At 44.8% G+C, this 22211-nt stretch overlaps 1 protein-coding gene across 1 annotated transcript in view; it reads right to left on the reverse strand.

The window, feature by feature from the left end:
• LOC146831465 (phospholipase ABHD3-like) overlaps positions 1 to 22211 on the reverse strand; it is a 287309-nt gene that overhangs the window by 166454 nt on the left and 98644 nt on the right. Inside the window, exon 4 of the mRNA XM_085605781.1 lies at positions 7518 to 7563. Coding sequence (XP_085461907.1) covers positions 7518 to 7563 — 46 coding nt within the window. The remainder of the gene's footprint in view (positions 1 to 7517; positions 7564 to 22211) is intronic.

The raw sequence follows: 22211 nt of genomic DNA on the forward strand, positions 1-22211 counted from the left end.
CAGTCAGTATCTGTAACAACAACTGTGGGTGCGGAAATTACTGAGCTTCAGTCTTACCGGGTGGCGCTCCCGAGTGCTTTACCCCACACTCCCTTTATTGTGAATGCTGTTATATATATATATATGTCTTGTCTTGGGTGCCAGTTATTTATTCTGAATGCTAAATCATCTCTTAAGTGCCTATCTTTTCAGAGTCTTAGACATCTTGTTCCCTTGTGCAGGCTTCCCCTTTTGGATCCCTTTTCTGCTCTGACTTCCTGTGTGATCCAGGGCAGCTCTGTACTCAACTTTCTGCTTACTTTTTCTACCCAGCCACCAGTCCTGGCCCAGGTCCCTGACAGTTTTCCAGACATAGTCCTGGACAGTCCTTGACATTCATAGCACACTTACTGTTTAGCACTAATACCTCTATGCATTGTACCTTTAGCACACACACTGAGTCTATGCGCACTGAAGTTTATCTATATTCACTAAGGGTGTGCTATTTACAAACACACACCCTGCCAGTACACACACACTTACCATGTGCACTGCACAGCACTTCACCCTTCATGTATTATACTTCACGCAGGCATGCTTAAACCCAGCACATGCTCTCAATGTGCACGCACAGCACAGCACAGCACAGCACTACATCTCTTATGTAATGTATTCCTCACAGTCATACATACACCCAGTACATGCACTACCCACACATGCACTGCATAATACTGCTCTATCCCTGAACTGTACCCTTCCCAGGTACACACACATTAAGCTCAAAGTCACTACTCCTGGTCTGCACAGCACTCCACATCTACCTGATGTAGTCCAAGGGTGATTTAAACACACATGAGCAGAACTTTAAAAGAAAAGTGAGCTGGCCTGTCAGCCTTACTGCAGGGACACAGGGTAAAAAGGTCATGTGCACTACTACTGATCACTACACAGTATGCTGCCACTGATGCGCTGGTGCTGCTTAGCTCCTGGTGAAGGCGGTAGCCTTTCACCACAATGAGAGTATCGCTTTGGGCGCCCCTTCCAGTCCAACAACAATGCAATTCGTGAGACTGGCCTATGTCAGGGCACAAATGTATGATCCCTGTCCATTATGTAAAATAAAAACAGCAATAGGGGTCCAGAAAACAGTACAGTTTGCCACTCAGGGCAGGGGTACATGACTTCAAGCATGCAGAGGACTCTTTCGACCCAACAGTGAGCAGAGTGCAAGCTTCGGCATCTTAGCAGGCGAAGTGTGAAACTCTTTCAACCCCTAGCTCAGAACCTCCATTTTGTTGGGATTATGCTTGTTATTAGGCTTTGAGCTAGCTCTAACCACACAGCCTGTCCTGAGGCCAGCAATGCTTTCCCTTGTGTAACTCCATCTAATCATTCCATTCTGTGAATTTAGCCAGCAAGCAATCTGGTTTTATAAAGAGCTGGATCGTGATAGTCCCTTCTTTCCTGATCGTAAGGTGGTTGCTGCCACATTTGTGCCCCTTCCTAATCAGAAGAATGCTTGAATAAAGCCACCAGCAGCAAACTTAAAGCTACATAAATCACAAGATTTCACAGCCTCGCCTTGGTGAATCACAACTAATCCGGATATCAATGGAAAACTAGGTGCTTTGCAGAACCAAGGGACCCGATTCACAAAGGTAAACTTACACTTTTGTGTAAGTTTACTACTATTTTTTGGTATTCACAAAGGTAGACTTAGGCTAAAAGTTTAACTTTACTAGTAGTAACCTAGCTTCGGGATTACCAAAACGTAGTAAAGTTAGACTTTTGGTCTAAACTAGACTTTTGGTCTAACTTTACCTTGTAAATCGGGTCCGATGTTAGCAAGTCCGACCATTACTATGCGGGTATGGTGTTCTAATCATACTGGATATGGATCCTACTCCTTTTATCTTCCTCAAGAAGGACTTCTGCTTTTTTGTTTGAGGCTCCATGTGCATCAAACATGATAGAAGTGTCAGACTGACTAAGCCCAGCCGTAAATTGGAAATTAAATATTCATTTGTCTGATGAAGGTCCTGATCATTCAATAAAAATGGGGCCACATATGTTAGCTGATGTTCAAACTGTTGCGAAAACCAACATCCTGCAAAAGGAACAGATGCTGCATTTTTTTTTTTTTACTTTTTACATTGTTAGTGCTTAGTTTGCAATTCTTTGTTGACACTGGGTGGTCGGCAATGGATTTTCTTTAATTATCCTCCTCTCCTATTGAAATAATGTGCATAACTTGGCACTTTTAAACACCCCTCCCACACACACTATTTTATATAAATCAATTGTATCTTACAAAAGGTACAGAGCAGCTCCTGTTTTTATACACGGTGGAATATGCTGATGGAGCAATCCGCTCATTCTATTCGGATGCACATAAAAGTTAAGTGCAAAACACAGAGAAAATGGATCATCATTGGGAAACATTTTGTGTTCTGCTTTATGTACCCAGTTTCTCTTCGCCCCAAAGAGTTTACTCAAACCTTCTTTTAAAGGAGCATCTGTGCCATGAACCAAGTTTCAACTGAAGGTGTCGGGTTCAGTGGAGGGATCACTGGTAGCAACTGTGGGAAACAAATGTAGATGAGGGTCTGGCAACTTTTCCCCAGAGCCTGTATTCCTAGATTAAAGGCCAAGCACGTGCAGGTCAGAACCTTCCAGGTATATAATGGGCGAAAAAAAGAAGAAAAGTGTGATCTCGACGTATTACAAGGACACGCTGGTGGTGAATGCCTTCTATGCCAGAACCAGGAGGGCATGCCACGAGGCAAGTTTCTGGTGGGTGGAGGATTTAGACAGCAGACAGGCTGCAAAGAGGCAGGAGTAATCTGCCTGTTGGCATCAAGAAAGTTGACAAGAAGTGGGTTGTAGGTCTTCTCTGAATGATAAAACTAAGGGGTGCAGAGTGAATGATGGTGCAGTTAGTTCCGAGGTCAGAGGTAAAAGCAGACAAGGCTTATTTACAAGGCGTTTTTCCTTTTGTGCCTTCTGGATTATAGCATAATGTGGGAGGAGATGTAAGTTGCAGAGAGTTCTCCTGAAATACGTTTTTTTCAGTGGGACAATCTGAATTTTGTATGTGTACTAACTTACAGGGCACTTAACATGTTTCGAATTATCATGAGGGATTAAGAACAATGCTTTCAAATAGGTGAAATGTAGTCAACCTTTCACTTTTTGACAATGTGCCAAGCAAAGTCATGGAGAACACATTGGAGCAGTGCCAGGAAGTCCTGTGAGCCGGGCCCCACCACCATCTACATGTGACAGGATGAGGGCCTGGAAAGGTGGGCCAGGCGTCACTGAACATGACTGAACCCTGCACATGAAACCCTGGTAGAACCAAGCAGTCCAAATTTTGTTCTTTATGAAGTTAAGCTGGATACAATCAGAAGGTCCAGAGATTTCGTGCAGGTGGTGATGAAGGTGGAGAAGCATTCGAGGTACTTGTGTGACAGCCATGGCTGGATTAAAAGGCAAACCTAGTCTTATTGGGTCAGCTTCCTAAGGATGTCCCATATCAATGATTGGAGACGGTTATCGAACAATCTGAGTTAGTCAATACTGTTCGATGATGACACTTTCAAGTGAAGTTATATGTCTTTAGCAAATTGGTGTAGGGCGATGCTGCGCTGGGTAAAAAGATCCCTCTGCATGTGACTGAGTATTAAGGATCTTGCACAGATCATTTGGATGAATTATTTAATTTTGTAGACCAAGAAAGTGGGCTGGGCAATATCAGTGGTTTTCCTGCAGGTGAAGAGGAATGCCTAAATGGTCTGCCAGTCAACAGTGTCGGCCCTGTAAGCATCCTTCTCTACGTCTGCACATAGAGCTAGGTGGAATAGGAGGTTGGATTCATTTATGTCCGCAATCTTGAGGCATCACTGACCTGCTCTGTGGAGGCTGCTTCTTGGCTGAATTGGAATGGGATGGACTGATAGGACTGCAGCAGGTGAGGACGATCAGTGGGCTTCTTGAGTTGGATGGTGATAGCTCTCTCTCGCATTCTCTCTAGGTACGGAGTGGGTGATAAGGCAGTAGCTGGAGAGCTCTTAGCTTTGAAGTTCGTTTTCTTGCAAAGATGTACTATTGAACCTAATTTCAGTGTGGAAAGGAACTTGTCTGTCCAGGCTGAATTAGTACAGGGAGTAAAGGCTCCGACCCCAGGGGTCCAGGAACATGTCTTGTGGTGGCAGGCTGGTGTTTAACAATCAGGGAACCCACTAGAGGCTGGTCGGTTTTCAAGGGACATCTCTAAGATGCCCTCTGAGTGCATTGTATAATAAATCCCACACTGGCCACAGTGTGGGTTTATTATGCTGAGAAGTTTGATACCAAACTTCCCAGAATTCAGTAAAGCCATTATGGTGTGTGCAGTTCGTAATGACAGACTCCCAGACTATATACACTTTATGGCTTTATTGCATTTACGATGTCTAAGAATGGACTGAGACACCGTAGGTGTACAGTGCTCATGTAACTGTACCCTCACCAGTGGTATAGTGCACCCAGCTGGAGGGGTGTCTTACCTATACAATAGGCAGTGGGTAGCAGGCATGGCACACAGGTATGTGTGCCATGTCAACTCCTCACTTTTCTCTGCACCAAAACACGGAGGCTGCAATGGCAGTGTGTGTGTGTTAAGGTACAGGACCTCTAAGGGTGGCACACAATGTGTTGCAGCCCTTAGAGGCCTTCTCTGGTCACAGTGCCCTTGGTACCCATGGTAACTTTTACAAGGGACCTACATGTGGCCAGAGAAGTGCCAATTTGGGGTACAAAGGTACAGTTTTGGGAAAGAACACAGGCCCTAGGAACCTGATTGGCAGGGACCCAAGGCACATCAAGTCAAAGTGCATCAGAAATCTGCGAAAAAGTATGGGGGGGTCGCTGCAACAGAAACCCAGCTTCCTACATGGGCATGTTCTTGCCCGACTTGAAGCTGGATCGGGTTCATCGAGTTGGCCCAATGAACATTGGTGGGGGGAAGCGCCCCATAGATGTATTCACGAAGCTACACTCTTTCAAAGTAAAGGAAGTGCCCGTTCAAGGAATGTCATGTCAATATTTGAGGACATTGCCAGGCCACTTAAGCCAGAAGACTGCCCTTCAAGCCAATCACAGACAAACTGAGACAAGATAACATTAAATACAGATGGGCATACTCATTTGGCCCGGCCTTTGCTCACCAGAACAAAGCACGCCACTACACCAACTTCTCAGACACAGCAACCTTATTGAGAGTGCAGATCCCTGAACCAGACCACACAGCAGATGGCAGAGAGACACTGACTACCAGCTCTGAGACAAGTACAGACTGCAGATGAGGGCTATCGCAACAACACTTCCAAAAACATGGAAATTTAGAACAATTAATTGACTTAGCCATATCCACTTATGTTTTGGACATTCTTTAGTGCTCTCTCTCATTCTCCTCTTTAGACCTACACAATTCTATTGCTGCCGATTTATCATATGCACGGTAGGCCCCACTTGGGGGGAGTGTTCTGTATGAATTTTGATATATGTATCTTACTATAATAAGACATAATGTACACCATTAGTCAGTCCCTAGAACACACTATCCTAGCAGCTGAATGTCATCTGAACGTGTTATCCGATCTGGGTCTGACAGTGGACTCGTGGGCCCCTACCCCTAAGCTCTGTCGCTGTTTTTTTCCACGGTCTCTTACCAGAGACTGACTTTTTTGGGGTGAATGACGCCAAACAATTAGGAAATTCTTTCGTGAGAATAAATCCCAAGACACTGATTTGTCCTCTACTTGGGATGCCTTTAAGGCAGTCGCCAGGAGAAAATGCATCTCCCTCTTGTCAGGGCTCACCAAACAAAATTCGCAAGACAGACAAGCACTGGAAACAGTGCTCCGATTGGCTGAGCGAAATTATAAAGATACCCCCCTATTTGCGCTCCAATGGAAAGTTACGGCCCTGAAAGGGAAATTAGATGCAATTTATACAAACAGAGCTGAATTCACCTTATTACGCCTCAAACACATGACATACAATAGAGGGAATAAAGTAGGCACCCAGTTGGTGCGCCATTTGCGAATCAAGCACGAAAAAGACTACATTAGCCATATCCGCAGAGAGACGGGGGACATAGTTACATCTAAATATGACAAAGCACACACCTTCCAAGAATTTTATAAATGTTTGAACAATCAAACATGACTTCAACCTCCAGTATCGGGAAATACAACAATATGCACAACAAAGGTATAGGGTGATGAACCCAAAGATAAAATTGGACACAACTAGGATATGCACACTTTGAATCATATACAGCACTTCTGAATCATGTTTAGCCATTGGACCTACCTCCTCAGCCATAATATTATCTATATATAAATAAACAATTACTTCTTCAGATGCTAAATAGTGATGCATGAATAAATGGAAACTGAGCTTCTAGCACACAGAGTGCCTCGGATAGGCTTTAAGGTGAGAGTAATCATAGCACCACATGCATAATTGAAGTGCACTATAAGCTACTGGAAGACAGGTATAAAACACTGGCTAAGCTACCCTGCAGGTACCCGCAATGACAACAGTCGCGTTGGAAGGTTTGTGACGCTGTAAGTGAGAAATTACACAAAGGTGAAGATGCTCTAGGATGACTAGATGTATAGAGAGATACTTGCTGCAATATCCTGACTTTGTTCAAGCTAGCATTGCTGGGCTCAATATCAAGGATTGAATAATACTTTCCAAATGCCTCGCTGTTGCAAATTTTTCCATAGCTGTACTTAAGAAAAAAACAGGCCTTCCCACTTTGACCAAGTGACTTTAGAGCCTGTGGGAGGTTGGGAAGATTAACAATAATTTTATTGTTGAATGCTAAAGAGTTGATTGGGTTGTAAAGCTTTCACGTGACTTATGGAGGCGCTTATCTGAAGGTGAACCTGCTTGCTCTTCCCCAACCTAGGATCCCAAGGAATTTTCTCCTGAAAGCAGAAAAGAGAAGGAACTCAGCACTCTGAAAGAAATCAGTGTGCCTTTGCTTACTTTGAAAGGAGAATTCGCGTAACAGGCATAAGGGCCCCGAAACCACCGTTCACACATTGTACTGATGTTATGGTCAGGGGTCGGGAGTACTGTTTCAGGTTGCGTGTCCTGGGAGTGAATCCTGGAGCAAATGGAGAATCTTATCCAGCATATGCTGGTATTCCTTATCATTATAATTATCTTTATTTGTAATTTGTTTGCATTAATTTCCATATCAAAACAAGTAATTAAGTGTTGTGAGAAAATGTGGGTTCATTCCTTTAACACACTGCCCCATAACAGATGATTAACAGACAATTCCTTTCCAAAAGTGTGAATTAACATTTGCAGAGGTACAGCATTTTAAAATGCCAACCAGCTCAGAGGAAGGGCATTTTTTCAGTTTTGTGCCAGCTATGAATGAGATTGGCTACAAGAGTTATTTCAAATGAACAGGCCTATATTTCTTAGCAAGAGTATATTCCCATAATAGTTCTTAGAACAATATTTCTTACCAAAAGTTCTTCACCTGAAACTCCTCGATTGTTAAATACAACGCACCTACAAAATAAAAAGTTAATAATCAAATATTTGATAAAATGCAAAGTAATCCAGTAATATTATTGACGGATAATTAGAATTCATTATTTTGTTTATCAGAGCTCAAAGCAAAAAGAACAAACGATAAGGAACAGACAAAAGAAGACCATCCCCAGAACTCAACATGGTCACCAAATCACTAATGATAAGTCATGCTGGGTCTCGACTATATCCCCATTATTGTTCTGTGTGTACCAAAAGTACAGTTGCCGTATTCACTGTGTAGCTCTTCCGTTCTTCAGTGGCTTTACACAGTAGACCTAATCAGTGGCATAACATACAATGATTGCCCCCCCTGCAGAATGTTAAAAGAGGCTCCCCAGTCTCAATTTTTCACAGATACTCATTGAAGTTGGGTTGACTGGGATACCCTGAAGGGCTAGGGGGCTGCCGAACAGTTGGGGGTGGGGGATGCGTTTGGTCTCAGGACCCTACCATCTGATGGCCACCAAGAACATAAGTCAGAGGAGCAGCCTCCCCCTCTCCCCACTAGAGCCAATAATTCCAAACCAGATGTATCTTTTACAATATGTAGTGAAGAGAAAACACAAATATATATTTGGCAGAATTTAAACTAAAACATTTAAGCAACATACCAATAGTGGGCCTTTTTATTACTTCAAGTTGGTAAAATGTAAATTCTGCCTGCATAGTTTTGCTAAATGTATAATGTTTTCCCTTTACCAACGTGACCATGCTTTTTAAACGTAAACTTTTTAGAGTGAGAATTTGGTTTTGCTGAGGTTTAGTTTAGCAAACCCTGCAGATTTTTTCTTGCAATTAAAATTTTGCCAAGGAGGTTCTGATCCTTGAAAAGTTTTGAAATCTTCACAAAGTTTGGGAAGGAAAATGTTTGCAACCTCGTACAACCACACATTAGCTATGCATCCAGATGTGAAAATATGTAAAAAATGCAGTGTGATGTCTAGAACCAGCCCCATACCATCACAATGTGGTTTCTGCAAAGTAGTCTGCTCTACAGCCCCCATGCCAACTATTCCATATACAACAATCCAAGTTTATGATGTTCCTGCTACAATACTACTGGTCTCAGTAATATATTCAGCTACTCCTCGTGGCTAGCTCTATGGTAAACTAAGTCATTAAAAAAATGTGTGATACAAATAGCTCTTACTAGTTCCTTGCATGGAAGCAGTAGTATCCCCTTATCAGACAACAACTACATAATTTGCACATTTAGTTCTTGGTGTGAGTTTATGAATGTAGCTAGTTTTACTCATCAAAAATGAAGCATTATGAAGGAAAGTTCAGAATAATTAGGCCAAATGAATTGCTCAATAGCCAAGTATCCTTTTTAGCATTGCTAAACTGATGTGTAAAGTCAAGACCAGAAGCTCTTATAACTTAATAATTTACTTTACTTACTCATGACTATCAGAAAAGACCAGCAATAGTAAAAAAAACATTTTCATGATAACTGTGAAATAAACAATACAAACTGATTTCAATCTGATCATCACTATACTGCCAACATGATGGAATCTCTAAAAAGCGATTATCTCTTTCTCACAGTTCCTGAGCTGGCATGGACACAGGCATCCTCTGCTCACGGCCCGGCCCAACATTTATGGTGGTAGCGGGTTATTAGGAAGTGCGCCAGTTGTGTTCCATGGCTGTGAAGAAAGCTTGCCAAAATCCCCTCTGTTGAAGGTGGCGCTCGCCCATAGCACACCATCCTGCCACAAAGCCATCTGGCTTTGACAGGCCCCTCAGTATAGCGATATAGCTACCTTTAGGGGATTTGGCAACAGGTGGTCCACAGGAAGCATGAATGGACAATACTCTCAATTAAGGCAATCTCCTGATTAAAAGCATATGATAAAAAAGCAGATTTTAGGTGGCCAAAGAGCCCCTTGTTGTGCCCTTGAGTCATTGAATGAGTAGAAGGGAAAGAAATCCCCTCACATGTGCAGTATTACTGCTGGCAGGGAAATGTAGCTCAAAATCAACTATCAGAAAAGCAGTCTAGTGCATTCCAACTTGATAAGGTTTCCAAAGTGTAATAATAATATGTTAAGGTGTGTCTACCCTACAGTACTCACACTTTGAGGAAACATCTATCCATAATTACTATGGTGGATTTTCCAAAATACTTAATTGTAGGGCTAGAGGAGAGAGGATGGTGAGGGGTGTGAGGTGGCAATGTAAACGGCAGGAAAGGCCCACAAACTCAAGTGCTATTTGATGTTCATGAGCACTTTTCAAGGCATTTCCCGTCCTGGAAAAAAGCATAGAATGGCTCCTGTAAAGGATAAAAGTATGTTTGTTACCAGAGGGTAGAACAAATGTAGGGAAAATGGTTTTCTCAGAAGGAGAAATATTTTTCCCATGGAGCAAAATATTTAAGCAATCTAGTGCAATAACCCTATTGCATACACAATTGTGCAAGACGAAGGTCAGCCTACAAGATGGCAGAAAGACAGATCAAGTACTTCTGGAAGTATGTTCTTATCCGGAAATATGGTGAGGGAGTGGCTGGGTAAGGCAGAGTCTTGGATTATTAGGCAATCCATCAGCTCCATTGATGGTGTGTTGTGTTAAGGATGTCATGGGCTGAGTGATGTATGACAATCAGAGTATATTAAAGACATTCTCAGACGGCTACAAAGAATTGCATCTCCAGACACAAGTCATTGAAGCAACTCAGATAGCCCAGTATATTGATCATGGTTTATATAATACAAACAGAAAACAATAGCCCGGGTGGCAATTCGAACTAGTCACCAACAAAAACGTTTGCTGAGCACCTGCTGAAATTGATTGTTCAGGACTCTTGGTCCCCACCTACATTAGAAGGCACCCTTCATCACTGGGCAGGCTCCTAAACCACTGTGAATCAACTTTTGCTGAGGGTGGGCTCCCTCTCTCTCTCTCTGTGAAGCTTGCCTTGGACGGACGAGACTAGAAGACATCAGTTAGTTGAGCCCAAAACACTGACCTGCTGGCAATCCCTCACAGGTAGAAGACAAAAGAGGTACGGTGTTCCTGGGTGGCAAGTTGGCCACCTGGTGAGTACTCAGAGTGGTAGGGAGGTGGGAAATACCTCCTTTCGGAACTAGGACCCTCACACACCCAGCAAGCTAGGTGTCATGCTTCATCATATGGGTCTGCTCCTCTTCGAGCCGGCGCTGCAATGCTCGACGGGCGCCCATAAAGGAGCTCTTTATTGGAGATCTTTTGTTCCTTGCCGTATAGGTGCCGTAGGTGTGAGGGGCCTGGTAAGATGTAGATGTGGTGTGTGGGTTAAAACAGGTAAGGGAATCCTCTATAATTATTTTTATTCTGGAGAGGTCACAACCTGATTAAAAAGTAAAAAGAAGAAGGAGGGCGACTATTTTGTTTTAATCTGACAAAAATTACGCTCTACCCCTTAGTTTCTCGCCTATAAAATGTCTCTAATAGATCAGTTGGCCATTCCTCAGGACCTAGTGACTAAATGAAAACTATCTACAGTGTGTGGTGTGGTTCTATATACCACTTCTTCTCTCGGTAGGATGTTCCCCCGGACAAAAGCAGCCAACCTCTTAAGGATTCAAGTGCGGCTTCATCAGACCGCAGCGGAGTATATGGACACTCAACGTAGTGTCGCTGCTCTCCGCTCCTCGGAGCAGCGACACTACGTTGCGAGACCTTCTTTCTTATGTTTGGCCATATAAAGTTTCATTTCACAATGCCCGATTGCCTTCAGGTACATCAGGGAGAATTTGTCAAATATTTAAAGTTTTATTTGTCACTTACAAAAAAAATGCATTTGGCCCCAAAACCACAGACAGACATCGTGCAGGTCCATGACTGATGTCTGTTTCGGAACTGTGCAGTATATTTGAAGCCTATAGTCTTTGGTGGTGAAATCCCTGCAATACCACAGGAATTGTTTTAATTCTGAAAGTTAATCGATAAAACCAATCTCAGCAGGAGTAGAGCTCCAGATGTGCATCATAGGACATGGAAATAAATTAACTAATTTCAACGTGTATGAGTGAGCCTTCTATGCAGCTCCATGTCATTACAGGAAATGAAAACAGGACCCCGAAGAAGGCATTTTATTTCATTAAGGCAAAAAAGAAAGGCGGTATGTGAGCACAGGGTTCCCTGTGGAGAGATGGTGGTCTTGTTTTGGAAATTACAGCAATCAAATTGGATAAATTTCGGAGAAGGTGTTCCAGCTGTTAGCAGATTTTCTGGGAACGTTATTATGGCTTAGGTCGTTTAATGTAAAAATGACATCAGGTTGGAGGTTGGCCTGGATATATCTAATAAGATGTCAAATAGTGTCTAAAGGGGGGGCGTGATTAAGCACGGATGAAGATGGCCGCTGACTAGCACAGCTCTGACGAACGTCTAACCCCTTAATATCCGTTTAATTTATCTGGAGTGGAACCTAAAGAAACAGTGGAGTGTCCAGAGTCAATGCTGGAGCGAGTCTGACGGCGGAATCACTCGAGGCGATCGAGATATCCGAGACCAGAGGTTGGGCCTAGCTGGTCTGCGGAAGCCGCGAACTTGTGTGAACTGCGTAGGCGGAGTTAGACTGGTGACGGAAGCTGCCAGAAGCATAGAGGTGCCCCTGGAAAAAGGAAAGGGCTGAAGGAGACCGGCGCCCATCCAGAGAACTTCGGCTGCCGGAGGTACGAGGGCGGGATCGGGGTCCCAAAGCATGCAGCCGCTGAGATAAATTGAGTGAAGAGGTCCCCCCTCCCCTGTCCTGGAGGCGAGCGGCAACCCAGTGAAGGTGTTGCCTGGATTGAGACACGGGTCGCATTGAGAGCTGTACTGAGAAGCGCGAGCAGCGGGGAGAAGTGAGGTGGGGGCTATTTTGGAAAAGAACTACACAGAAGCAATCGAAACAGACAGCGACACAATGAAGCTAGCAATAAGAGCTTTACTTGAGGGTGTTCAGATGGATGGTAAAAACATTGAGCTAGGGGTGATAAGAAGAAACCAGCCGCTGAAGATATTTCTCCCTCCCCCCACGCTTTTTCAACAGCGTCGGGGCACCATTGAGAAACAAAATAAATAAACTTTATTTTTTTTAAAGACGCCCCCCCACACCCCCCAATTGCGTGAAGGGGTCGAAAGCCCAGCAGAGCAGCTGGTGACGCAGGGGCAGAATAAACTAGGGGACATAGTCCCCACAAATGAAGTACTGCCCTCCGGCCTCAACTCCCAGCACGCAGGAATTGGGTGGAGCGACTGCCCCCCAGGTGGCAAAGGGGACATCGAGGCAATTTTCTACGACTTGGCGAGTGCCCGGGTGACGAGGCTTCGAAATATAGGGGCAGACAGCTCAGCACTGGCGCATTTGACCTAGAAACTATTCAGACCAAACTGGACAAATTAGCGACGAGTTGAACCCACACGGGAGAGGTGGAGAGTGTGCCCCCGACCTCCTTAAATGCCAAACAGCCTGCGGATGTAGAGGAACCTTCTCCTAAGGACATTATGAAGGCTATAATAACAGTGCAAACATCCTTAGAGCAACGAATTGACACTTTCAGGAATAAAGTTGCTTTACTCAGAGCAGATTTGGGACAAAAAAGAGACACAGTAACCGCAATGTTCGACGAAGACCTCATTACTAATCATGTGCTGCCCAAGAATCTCTCCAAGTTTTTCACGGTAGAACAGGCACATCGAGTCTGGGGCGGGAGGCCCAGACCCGGAATGCCATCCAGACCCATCCTGGCCCGTATATTCAACTTCAGACATAGGGACAGTATACTACAAACAACAAGAAGTGGGACACCTATTCGATACGAACACAGTGTGATCAGCATTTTCCCGGACTTCATAGTAAGGGTCCTTCACCAAGATCAAGCAGGAACTGAGCAGGCGAGAAATGAAGTACTCCATGATCTTCCCAGAGAAACTGAGGGTGGAAGCAGAGGGTAAAGCTTGGTTCTTTGAGAGCCCAGAAACGGCGAAGGAATGGCTGGAGGGTTGTGGGTGGAAGTAGTCCCAAAGATCGTTGTGAGAGACACAGGCAACCGCTGCAGGAATCCGAGAAACAGTTGAAAAGCCCCAACAGGGTTACCCGAAGCCCAGAGAGAGACTAATAGAGGTCGATGATTTGCCTCGAAACAACAGAATGGACACAGCTAAGTAAAATAGGGTCAGGGGTGTCATACATAGAATTAAGCGAGATTTGCAATGAAAAAGTGACATATTGATGCAAAGAGACTCATTTATTAACCTGATCATGCTGGGTATTAACGGGTTCCCTTAAATACAGAGGGGGTGACAGGTGGAGGAAGGGGTAAGTCTTGCAGCCCCCACGAGATGATGCGGAACAAGAGTGGGCGACAGGCACTCTGCATAGTTGGGGTATCAGGCAGTTCTAGGCCTGGATTGCAGGGAAGCAGGGAGGGGGGTAATTGTTGTTCAGGGTTTAAACTTAAGATTGTAATGGGAAGGGAGGGGGAGGGTGGGTATGGCACCATTAGAGATAGGGGGTTAAGAGACAGGGTGAGTGCTTGCAATGTTCAACACTCCATCCATCATCCCCTTTGGTTTTGCTTTGTTCGCCCTAAGTTGGCAGGGTATGCCCAGACATGGGTCCCTTGCTCACTTTGCCACTGGATTCAAGCTAGCCTGGCTGATGACAGCTGATTAGCCAGAAACCGGTCCCAGGATGCTTGTTTCCGGTCCAGGGAAGACATGGCTTGGCAGTTCGGGCTGGACTGTTCCCATGAGGCACATGGGCAGTCTGATTTGCGTATGGCCATGTCTGAACTGGGGTGGCGGAGTGAGCTAAAGAATGATGATGGATTAAACCCAGATCAGATGACTGGGGGCGAGTACTTGCAATGTTCAACACTCCGTCCATCATCCCCTTTGGTTTTGCTTTGTTTGCCCTAAGTTGGCAGGGTATGCCCAGACGTGGGTCCCTTGCTCACTTTGCCACTGGATTCAAGCTAGCCTGGCTGATGACTGCTGATTAGCCAGAAACCGGGCCCAGGATGCTTGTTTCCGGTCCAAGGAAAACATGGCTTGGCAGTTCGGGCTGGACTGTTCCCATGAGGCACAGGGTCAGACTGATTTGCATATGGCCATGTCTGAACTGGGGTGGCGGAGTGAACTAAAGAATGATGATGGATTAAACCCAGATCAGTTGACTGGGGGTGAGTGCTTGCAATGTTCAACACTCCTTCCATCATCTCCTTTGGTTTTGCTTAGCTTCTTGATAGGCAGACAGATAAAAGCTGGGATAAGTAAAACAGCTGGTAGGTATGGTGACAGGGATCATTTTGGGTTTCTCCAGAGGCGACGGCAAGTACATCCGAATATATAGTGGCATAATAAATGGCACAACCATAATGAAAGTGGATGACGGGGGCAGAGGCCTGAGTATGAGACTCCTCTCCTGGAACGTGAATGGGCTGGGAAATAGGATAAAGAGAGGAATGGTAATCCAATATATAAAACGACACACCACTGATATAGCTCTACTACAAGAGACACATCTCGTAGGTAATACCTGTAAAGCCCTAGATAGATGGGGCTATAAATTAATTGCCCATGCGGGATTCACTACAGGCTCCAGAGGGGTGGGGATACTACAAAGAAAGGCCTTTTCCTTATAAGTCGCACGAACCTGGGTCGACACCTTGGGACAATACGTGGCGATATCCTGGTCCTGGAGTGGGAGGGTGATAAATATCGTATTGATCCTTGCCCCCCCTGCAATGCACACACAAACATTCCAAGACATAGGGGACTTATTGCTGGAGCTTACGGAGGGAGAACTCCTGATCCCAGGAGAATTTAACTCAGTAGTCATAGGGAGTGTAGATAGATATCCACTGCGACCCACACAACAAACTAATTCAAAACTGTCTGGGTTTCTGAACGCAATGGGATTGGGAGACGTGTGGCGTACTTATAACCCCACAGTACAGCAGTATACATTTTTTTCGGGGGCCCATTTCAGCCTCTCAAGAATAGAACACATCATCACAATGCCCAACCTAATGGGGAAGTTCAGAGAGATACGGCATATGGCAAGGGGAATATCAGACCACTCGCTGCTATGGGCGGTCTATCCTGAACGAGCCAAAAGAATAGTCACCACCCTACCCTCTAAGGATGGTGAGCAACTCAGGGAGCTCCAAACCATTGCAAACGAGTTGCGCATCCGACTACACTGAGGTGTATTCGCCCTCCGAGCTATCGTCAATGGAAGAAGCAAAGGAATTGTTGAATGACATGACCTTGCTGGCCCCAGATGCAGAGGTCCTGACTCTAACAGAGGGAGACATAACAGAGGACGAGATAGCACAGGCGATCCGAAATATCCGATCTGGGAAAGCACCAGGACCAAATGGCCTCCCGATTGAGCTATATAAAATCGCCTCAACCATGTTGACCCCTCACCTCAAAAACATGTATAATGAGAGTCGAGAACTAGGAGCTCTGCCTGAGGATCAGCGTCTTGCATCAATTTTGGTGATCCACAAGAAGGGGCAAACCAAAAGACAAATGCGCGTCATATAGGCATATTTCACTGATAAACGCAGAAGCAAAAATCCTTGCCAAAGTACTTGCCGATCGCCTCATCCCGGTCATCCCGCGATTAGTATACCTGGACCAATCTGGCTTCATGCCGGGTAGGAACACGACACTCAATCTGCATAGGCTTAACGGAGTGCTGGGAAGGGTGGAAACAATACAGGAGGATGCAGTGGTCATGTCCCTTGATGCCCGGATGGCTTTCAACACCATAAAGTGCCCATATATGTTCGCAGTGTTGGAGAAAATGTGGTTTGGTCCTAACTGCAGGGCGTGGGTCAAGCTGCTATACACTGACCCTATGGCACAAGTGGTGGTCAATAGTACAACATCTCGCAGATTCCCCCCGAGGAGAGGAACGAGACAAGGGTGTCCTCTGTCGCCCCTGATTTTCGCACTAATGTTGGAGCACTTGGCGTCTTGGGTCCTTAGGGACCCATTGGTCAGGGGATTACATTGGTCTCATGAATGGGAGGACAGAATATCCCTATACGCCGATGACATCCTCCTATATCTGACATCCCCTAAACACTCAAATGACAGGGATTGGAATATTTTCACTAATTTTGGGAGAAACTCAGGCTATAATATAAATTGGTCCAAATCCACCATCTATGTGTTATGGGGTACACCCCCGACTATTCCCGCTTACTGTGAGGCGGAGGTAGTAACAGAGGGCTTCCGCTATGTGGGCATGTTTATAACAACAGATCCAAACCTTTTTTATGATCGCAACCTATTGCCCCCCCTGCCGCATCTGCAAGAAGACGTGAGCCACTGTTGACAATGCCTCTTTCTCTGCTCGGGAGGGCAGCCCTCTTCGAAATTATTGCACTCCCCCGTTTTCTCTATATTTTACAGAATACACCGCACGTGATACCCGCTAAATAGTATAGGGAGATAAAAAATGAACAAAGAAAGTTATTATGGGAAGGAAATCCAGCAAGAATTGCGCACCAGAAAATGGTTCGGGGATGGTACGATGGTGGAATTGCATTGCCTGACATACAGAGACACTATTGGGCGTCCCAATTGGTGGCCATTAATCAATACATGTACTATTCGCCGGAAGCTTCAGCGTATCATATGGACAGATATGTGCTGGGGAAGGGGGGATACATGAGAGCGTTGTACACCTCACCACGGCACATGGCATTAACAGGATCAACAAAAACCAAGGTTCAACTGTGGCATATGGCCCAGAAACAGACAGGGTGGGAAAATAAGATCATGCAACACACCCCACTTTGGGATGCAGAAGTACTAGGACACATGGGCGACTATCGGGAGTTCGATAAATGGGACCTTATAGGGATGTCCCAGGTGGGAGATCTGTGGCTGAGGGACGATGTACGATCATTCGCAACACTTCAACAAGACTACAAGCTATCTAGTGCAGAAACATTTCAATACCTACAGATTAAACATGCATTGCAGACAGCGATCCCCAAAGGAACGGTGTTCGCGGAGTCCTCTGCGCTGGAAGACAGAATTCTAATTGACCATAAGGCTAAAAAAGCAATATCTTTAACTTACTAGAAATTATTAAATAACTCCCCAGACCCCCTCGCCAGTCTTAGAGACAGATGGCAGACGAACATAGGTATAATTGCAGATGAGGGATGGTGAGACGCATTGTCGTCTCCGAAAGAAGTGGCAATATCGAGCTAGTTCCGATTGGTGCAATTGAAGATACTTCACAGAATCTATTACTCACGTAGTCGCTTAGCGAGTATGGGAGAGATAGAGGTTGCCTCCTGTGGGAAGGGTGCGGCATGGTGGAACATACTTTCACATGATCTGGGAATGCCCTAGAATACAGCAATACTGGACATCCACCACACAAAAGATTTCCGAAGTCAACGGGATAGATTTGACCCCCACTCCCGGCTGGTGTCTCCTCAGCATATGGGAACCAACAGATCTTAGTGAGAAAGGGTGGATATGGGTCACACTGGGGCTCATAATCGATAAACAAAATATTGCCCGACATTTGGGTGCCCTGGGGATGCCGAGCTTACGAGAATGGGAGAGAGACCTAGATTGGTGTATGTTGGCAAAGAAGATGGTATATACCAGTAGGGGGTGCCCCAAGAAGTGGGAGCAGATTTGGGACAAGTGAAATGTATACCGGGGTAATTTGTGTCAGAGCCCTAGAGTGGAGATGCAGAGGAGAATAAATTGTATAAATGACTCCCCCCGTAAGAGCGCCAGACGGAGTATAGAAAGTGAAAAGGTTGGACGGGAAAAGAGATATACCCAGCACAGCAAAATGTATAATTAATGACAAAGTGCCTAAAAATGTATAAACTGTTATGTTTCCTGTCAATTTAATAAACAGATTTCAACAAAAAGAAATTGTGTCTAAAGACTATTTTTAGCTTGATCTACCGCATGTTTTGTTTGTACTTTGAGACTGCTAATCAAAATAGGGGCAGGTTTCTTCTTGATAGCTTTTGCTGCCAACTTCGCTCATTGTTTCTGAGCACTCTCCCTTCTTAATAATTTTTTTCCAAACCGAGAAGGCTGAGTTTTTTTCATTTTTTTTATTTTCAGTATCTTAGGAAACAGGGTGTCTGCAAGCCTTGTCATAGGTTCAGTACAGTGACTGATACAATTATTGACTTTGGGGGAAGTCATGAAATTCACAATACATTTCTGCTATGAGACAGTCAGTGTCTAAGTCTCTCAAGACTCTTATCTAGACTTTTGGTCTTTTTGGCCAAGGTTCTCCAAAGTTGGTCATGCCACATTTTTGGGAAAACTACTCTAAATGGGGATATGCTAAAAATCGGTCATGGGTCTGGCCCTCCAGGACCGACTTTGGAGAACCCTGTTTTAGGCAGATGTTTGATTACTGTTTTAGTTGAGTTTATTAAGAACAAAATCAGTGAGTGCTTGGACCAGTCAACTGGAAGGTGATCTTCACTTTTTCATTTTTTGCAATGATGAGATCTAGGGTGCCTCCCCTTGAGTGAGTTAGTACAGAGCAGAATTGCAGAAGATTGTTACTGTTCAGGAAAGTAGAGAAGAGAGATACTGAGGGATTATTCTGATCACCACAGCAGAAATTGTCGCAGAGTAATATGTTATTGGCTCAATTGGTCTAATTTTCAGTGAGGATCTTGAGTAGCTGATTAGCAAAGATGGAAATATCTCCTGGGGGTGGTATATAAGGTGCAGGGTGGGGTCAATCATTTTGAGCTGAAATGAAAGATATTCGAGAGGGGGCCATTCTTTGTTGACCTTTCTGCAATTTATAGTTTTTGAAGATTACAGCCTCTCCCCCTTCTGTTCTGTACATTCTGTCCACGTGGATGATTGAGTTTTCTTTGAAGACCAGTAACTCCAACACTGCCTGTGAGGCTTCATTAACCCCTTCGGTGCTCATGACGGAACGGTTCCGTCATGAGCCACGGTTGAGCTGTGCTCATGACGGAACCGTTCCGTCATGACCACGCCCGCGCAAGATTCCGTCAGCACAGCGGCGGAATCTGCGCAGCATGGAAGGGGTTAAGCTGGGTTTCTGTTATAAGAGGGATGTTGAGGTTGCTGATCGACTATTTGTATATTATGTTGCACTGCAGGCGTGCGGTTAAGATGCAGGTAATTTAGCGTGGATTGAAGCATAACAAGTTCTGGGGCAGTGGTGGGTAGAATTGCTATCAGGTTGTTGTGCTTTGTTCTTTTTGATTGGTTGGGCTGAAGTTTCCTTTTTTTATCCCTGATTCCTATGTTCTGGAGTGTCTCTGCCCAAGTTCCAGCTATCATATTCGGTAAGCAATTCTCGATGGGTTTTTTTTTGGAAAGGAATATGGACAGTTCAAATAATGCAAGGCTCCTTGTTGCACTGAGAAAGACTGTTCTGAGTGGTCTCTGAGGGTTGACTAGTTTGCCTGAGTGGGGGAGATGTGTGAGTTTACAGTGTGTGGAGGTTGTTGAGTCATTTTCTGAGTTCTTTGGCCAGGGATTCAATTAGGTGTACAAAAAGGTGATGGGTAGAATGCTTGAATTAGTCTCAGCAAAAGGTAATTACTCGGGCCACATCCCAATGCATCATTATTTTGCACACCATGCCACCTCAATTTGGACCCAGCCATCTATAAATCCGTCTAGACCCTGCTCCGATAGATGCAGTCCAAACCGAACTGCCAAGCCAGATGCTCCCTGAACTCCAGTTCGGGGAGTTGTCGAATCAATGTCCCTGCACACAAGACCATTTTTCCTTGGTTAGGGAGCTTTAGTCAATTGCAATTTGGCTCGAGTGGCACATTGAGCACAGGACCCACGTCTGGGAATACATGTCACACTCGGGGTCACACACTGAAGTATACAAAAAACTGATGGTGGAATGCTTGAATTAATCTCGGACACTGGTAATTACTTGTGTCCCAGTCCATAGTTATTTTGCACACCATGCCACCTCCTTTTGGATCCAGCCATAAGCAAATCAGTCTTGACCCTGCTCCAGTAGGAACATTTCAGCCCGAATGGCATGGGGTTGCTTGTGGTCCCTTTTGGAAAGGGCCTAGCATGGTAGTTTTGGACAGACTGTGTCCATGAGGAGCACGGTCGGTACTGATTTGTTAAGAGTGGCATTATGAGTGAAAAACAATGGACTGAATTGCAACCTGAGTGATTGCCAGTGGCTGAGATTAATTCAAGCATTTCATCATTCACATTTTGCCATTGAGGCCCTAGGTGAAACGTGTACAGCCAGACATGGGTCCCATGCTCACTGCACCATAGGACTCAAGCTATACCCTAATGACAAGCTACAAGTAGTGCAAAACTGGTCTGGGGTTGCTTGTAGTCCCTTCTGGAGGGGGCATCGCCTAGCAGTACACAATGGACTGTTCCCAATAGGTGTAGGGTTGTACTGATTTACATAAGACAGGCTTTCGTTTAGAGTGGCACATTGGGTTAAGCAACACCTAGCTGATAAGCCCCGAGAAAGGCGAGCCGGTCTGGAGTTGCATGTTGTCACTTCTAGAGGAGGTTTGCGACAGGGGGTGTGTCGGTAGAGAGGATGGGAGAAATGGAGTACGGGGTCACAGAGGATTGAATGTCCGATCAGTATCATTGGGGAGGACCGAAGTTGCTGAAGACACTATTGTGAGCTTTTTCTTAATGTTTAGGGGCATATTAAAGTGGGAGTCAAAGAGTTCCAGGTTGTCATCTGAGGCTTGTATCGTGATTTTACCATTGTTGTTGAGTGAAATGGCAAGTTCTGATATTATTTAAGAGGCAAAGAGGGGCTTAGTTCTATAGAGGAGTTTGATGATTTTTTGTAATTTATAGTGTTTTAACGAAGTTAGTTCACATGCAGGTTTTTTGGGTGAAGAAAAGTAGGTCTGTTTTTATACAGACTAGTTTAGCGCAGTGGTATTTCTCTTCCAAGGGTGTTTCTGAGAATTATGGCACCTGGGGATGGCACTCCTTGACTGACATCTGAGGGAAAGCTCAGATAAGTAGAAAAGGGTGGCTGGTACTGGAGGAAGTTTACTGCACATCTACTCTGTACTGTATAGATAAGGTACTGATAAACTGCTGAATAATACAAGCTGGTAGCAATCACTCTGGTTCTTGCTGTTTACAAACTGTATTGGAAAATGGCAATAATCCGATTTTAAGACAAAATTCTTGAGTGTTAGTTGTTAACAAGTTTTTTTTCATTCATAGGGTGGTGTGTGAGGCAGATAATTTTAAAAGGGAACAGTCCAGCTTTCTCAAGGATGTTATTGAAAGTCATGGTCAGGACAGGAAAAATGCCAGAAACAGTCACACTGTATTCAAGCAGGTTAAACCAGCTGCGGCCCGTGCAGGTAAAAGCGGTGGGGCCAGGTGAGAGGTGGGATTTCGACGGACGATGACCAGGGAATATTAAATAAATAAATAATTTCCCCTCGTCTTCATCAGTCGTACCCCTCCCCCCCCCCCCCAACCTGCACGGGCCGCAGCTGGGTTAAACTTCTATTTCTTTCAGGTTCTTCGTGCAGCCTCCAGTGGAGTAAGAAGAGAGAATACATATTGATGGATGTCCAGGATGGTAGGCTCAGACTGCGGAGTGTGAATGAATC

Source organism: Triturus cristatus, chromosome 5_1 (assembly GCF_964204655.1).
Source record: "Triturus cristatus chromosome 5_1, aTriCri1.1, whole genome shotgun sequence".
NCBI lineage: Eukaryota > Metazoa > Chordata > Amphibia > Caudata > Salamandridae > Triturus > Triturus cristatus.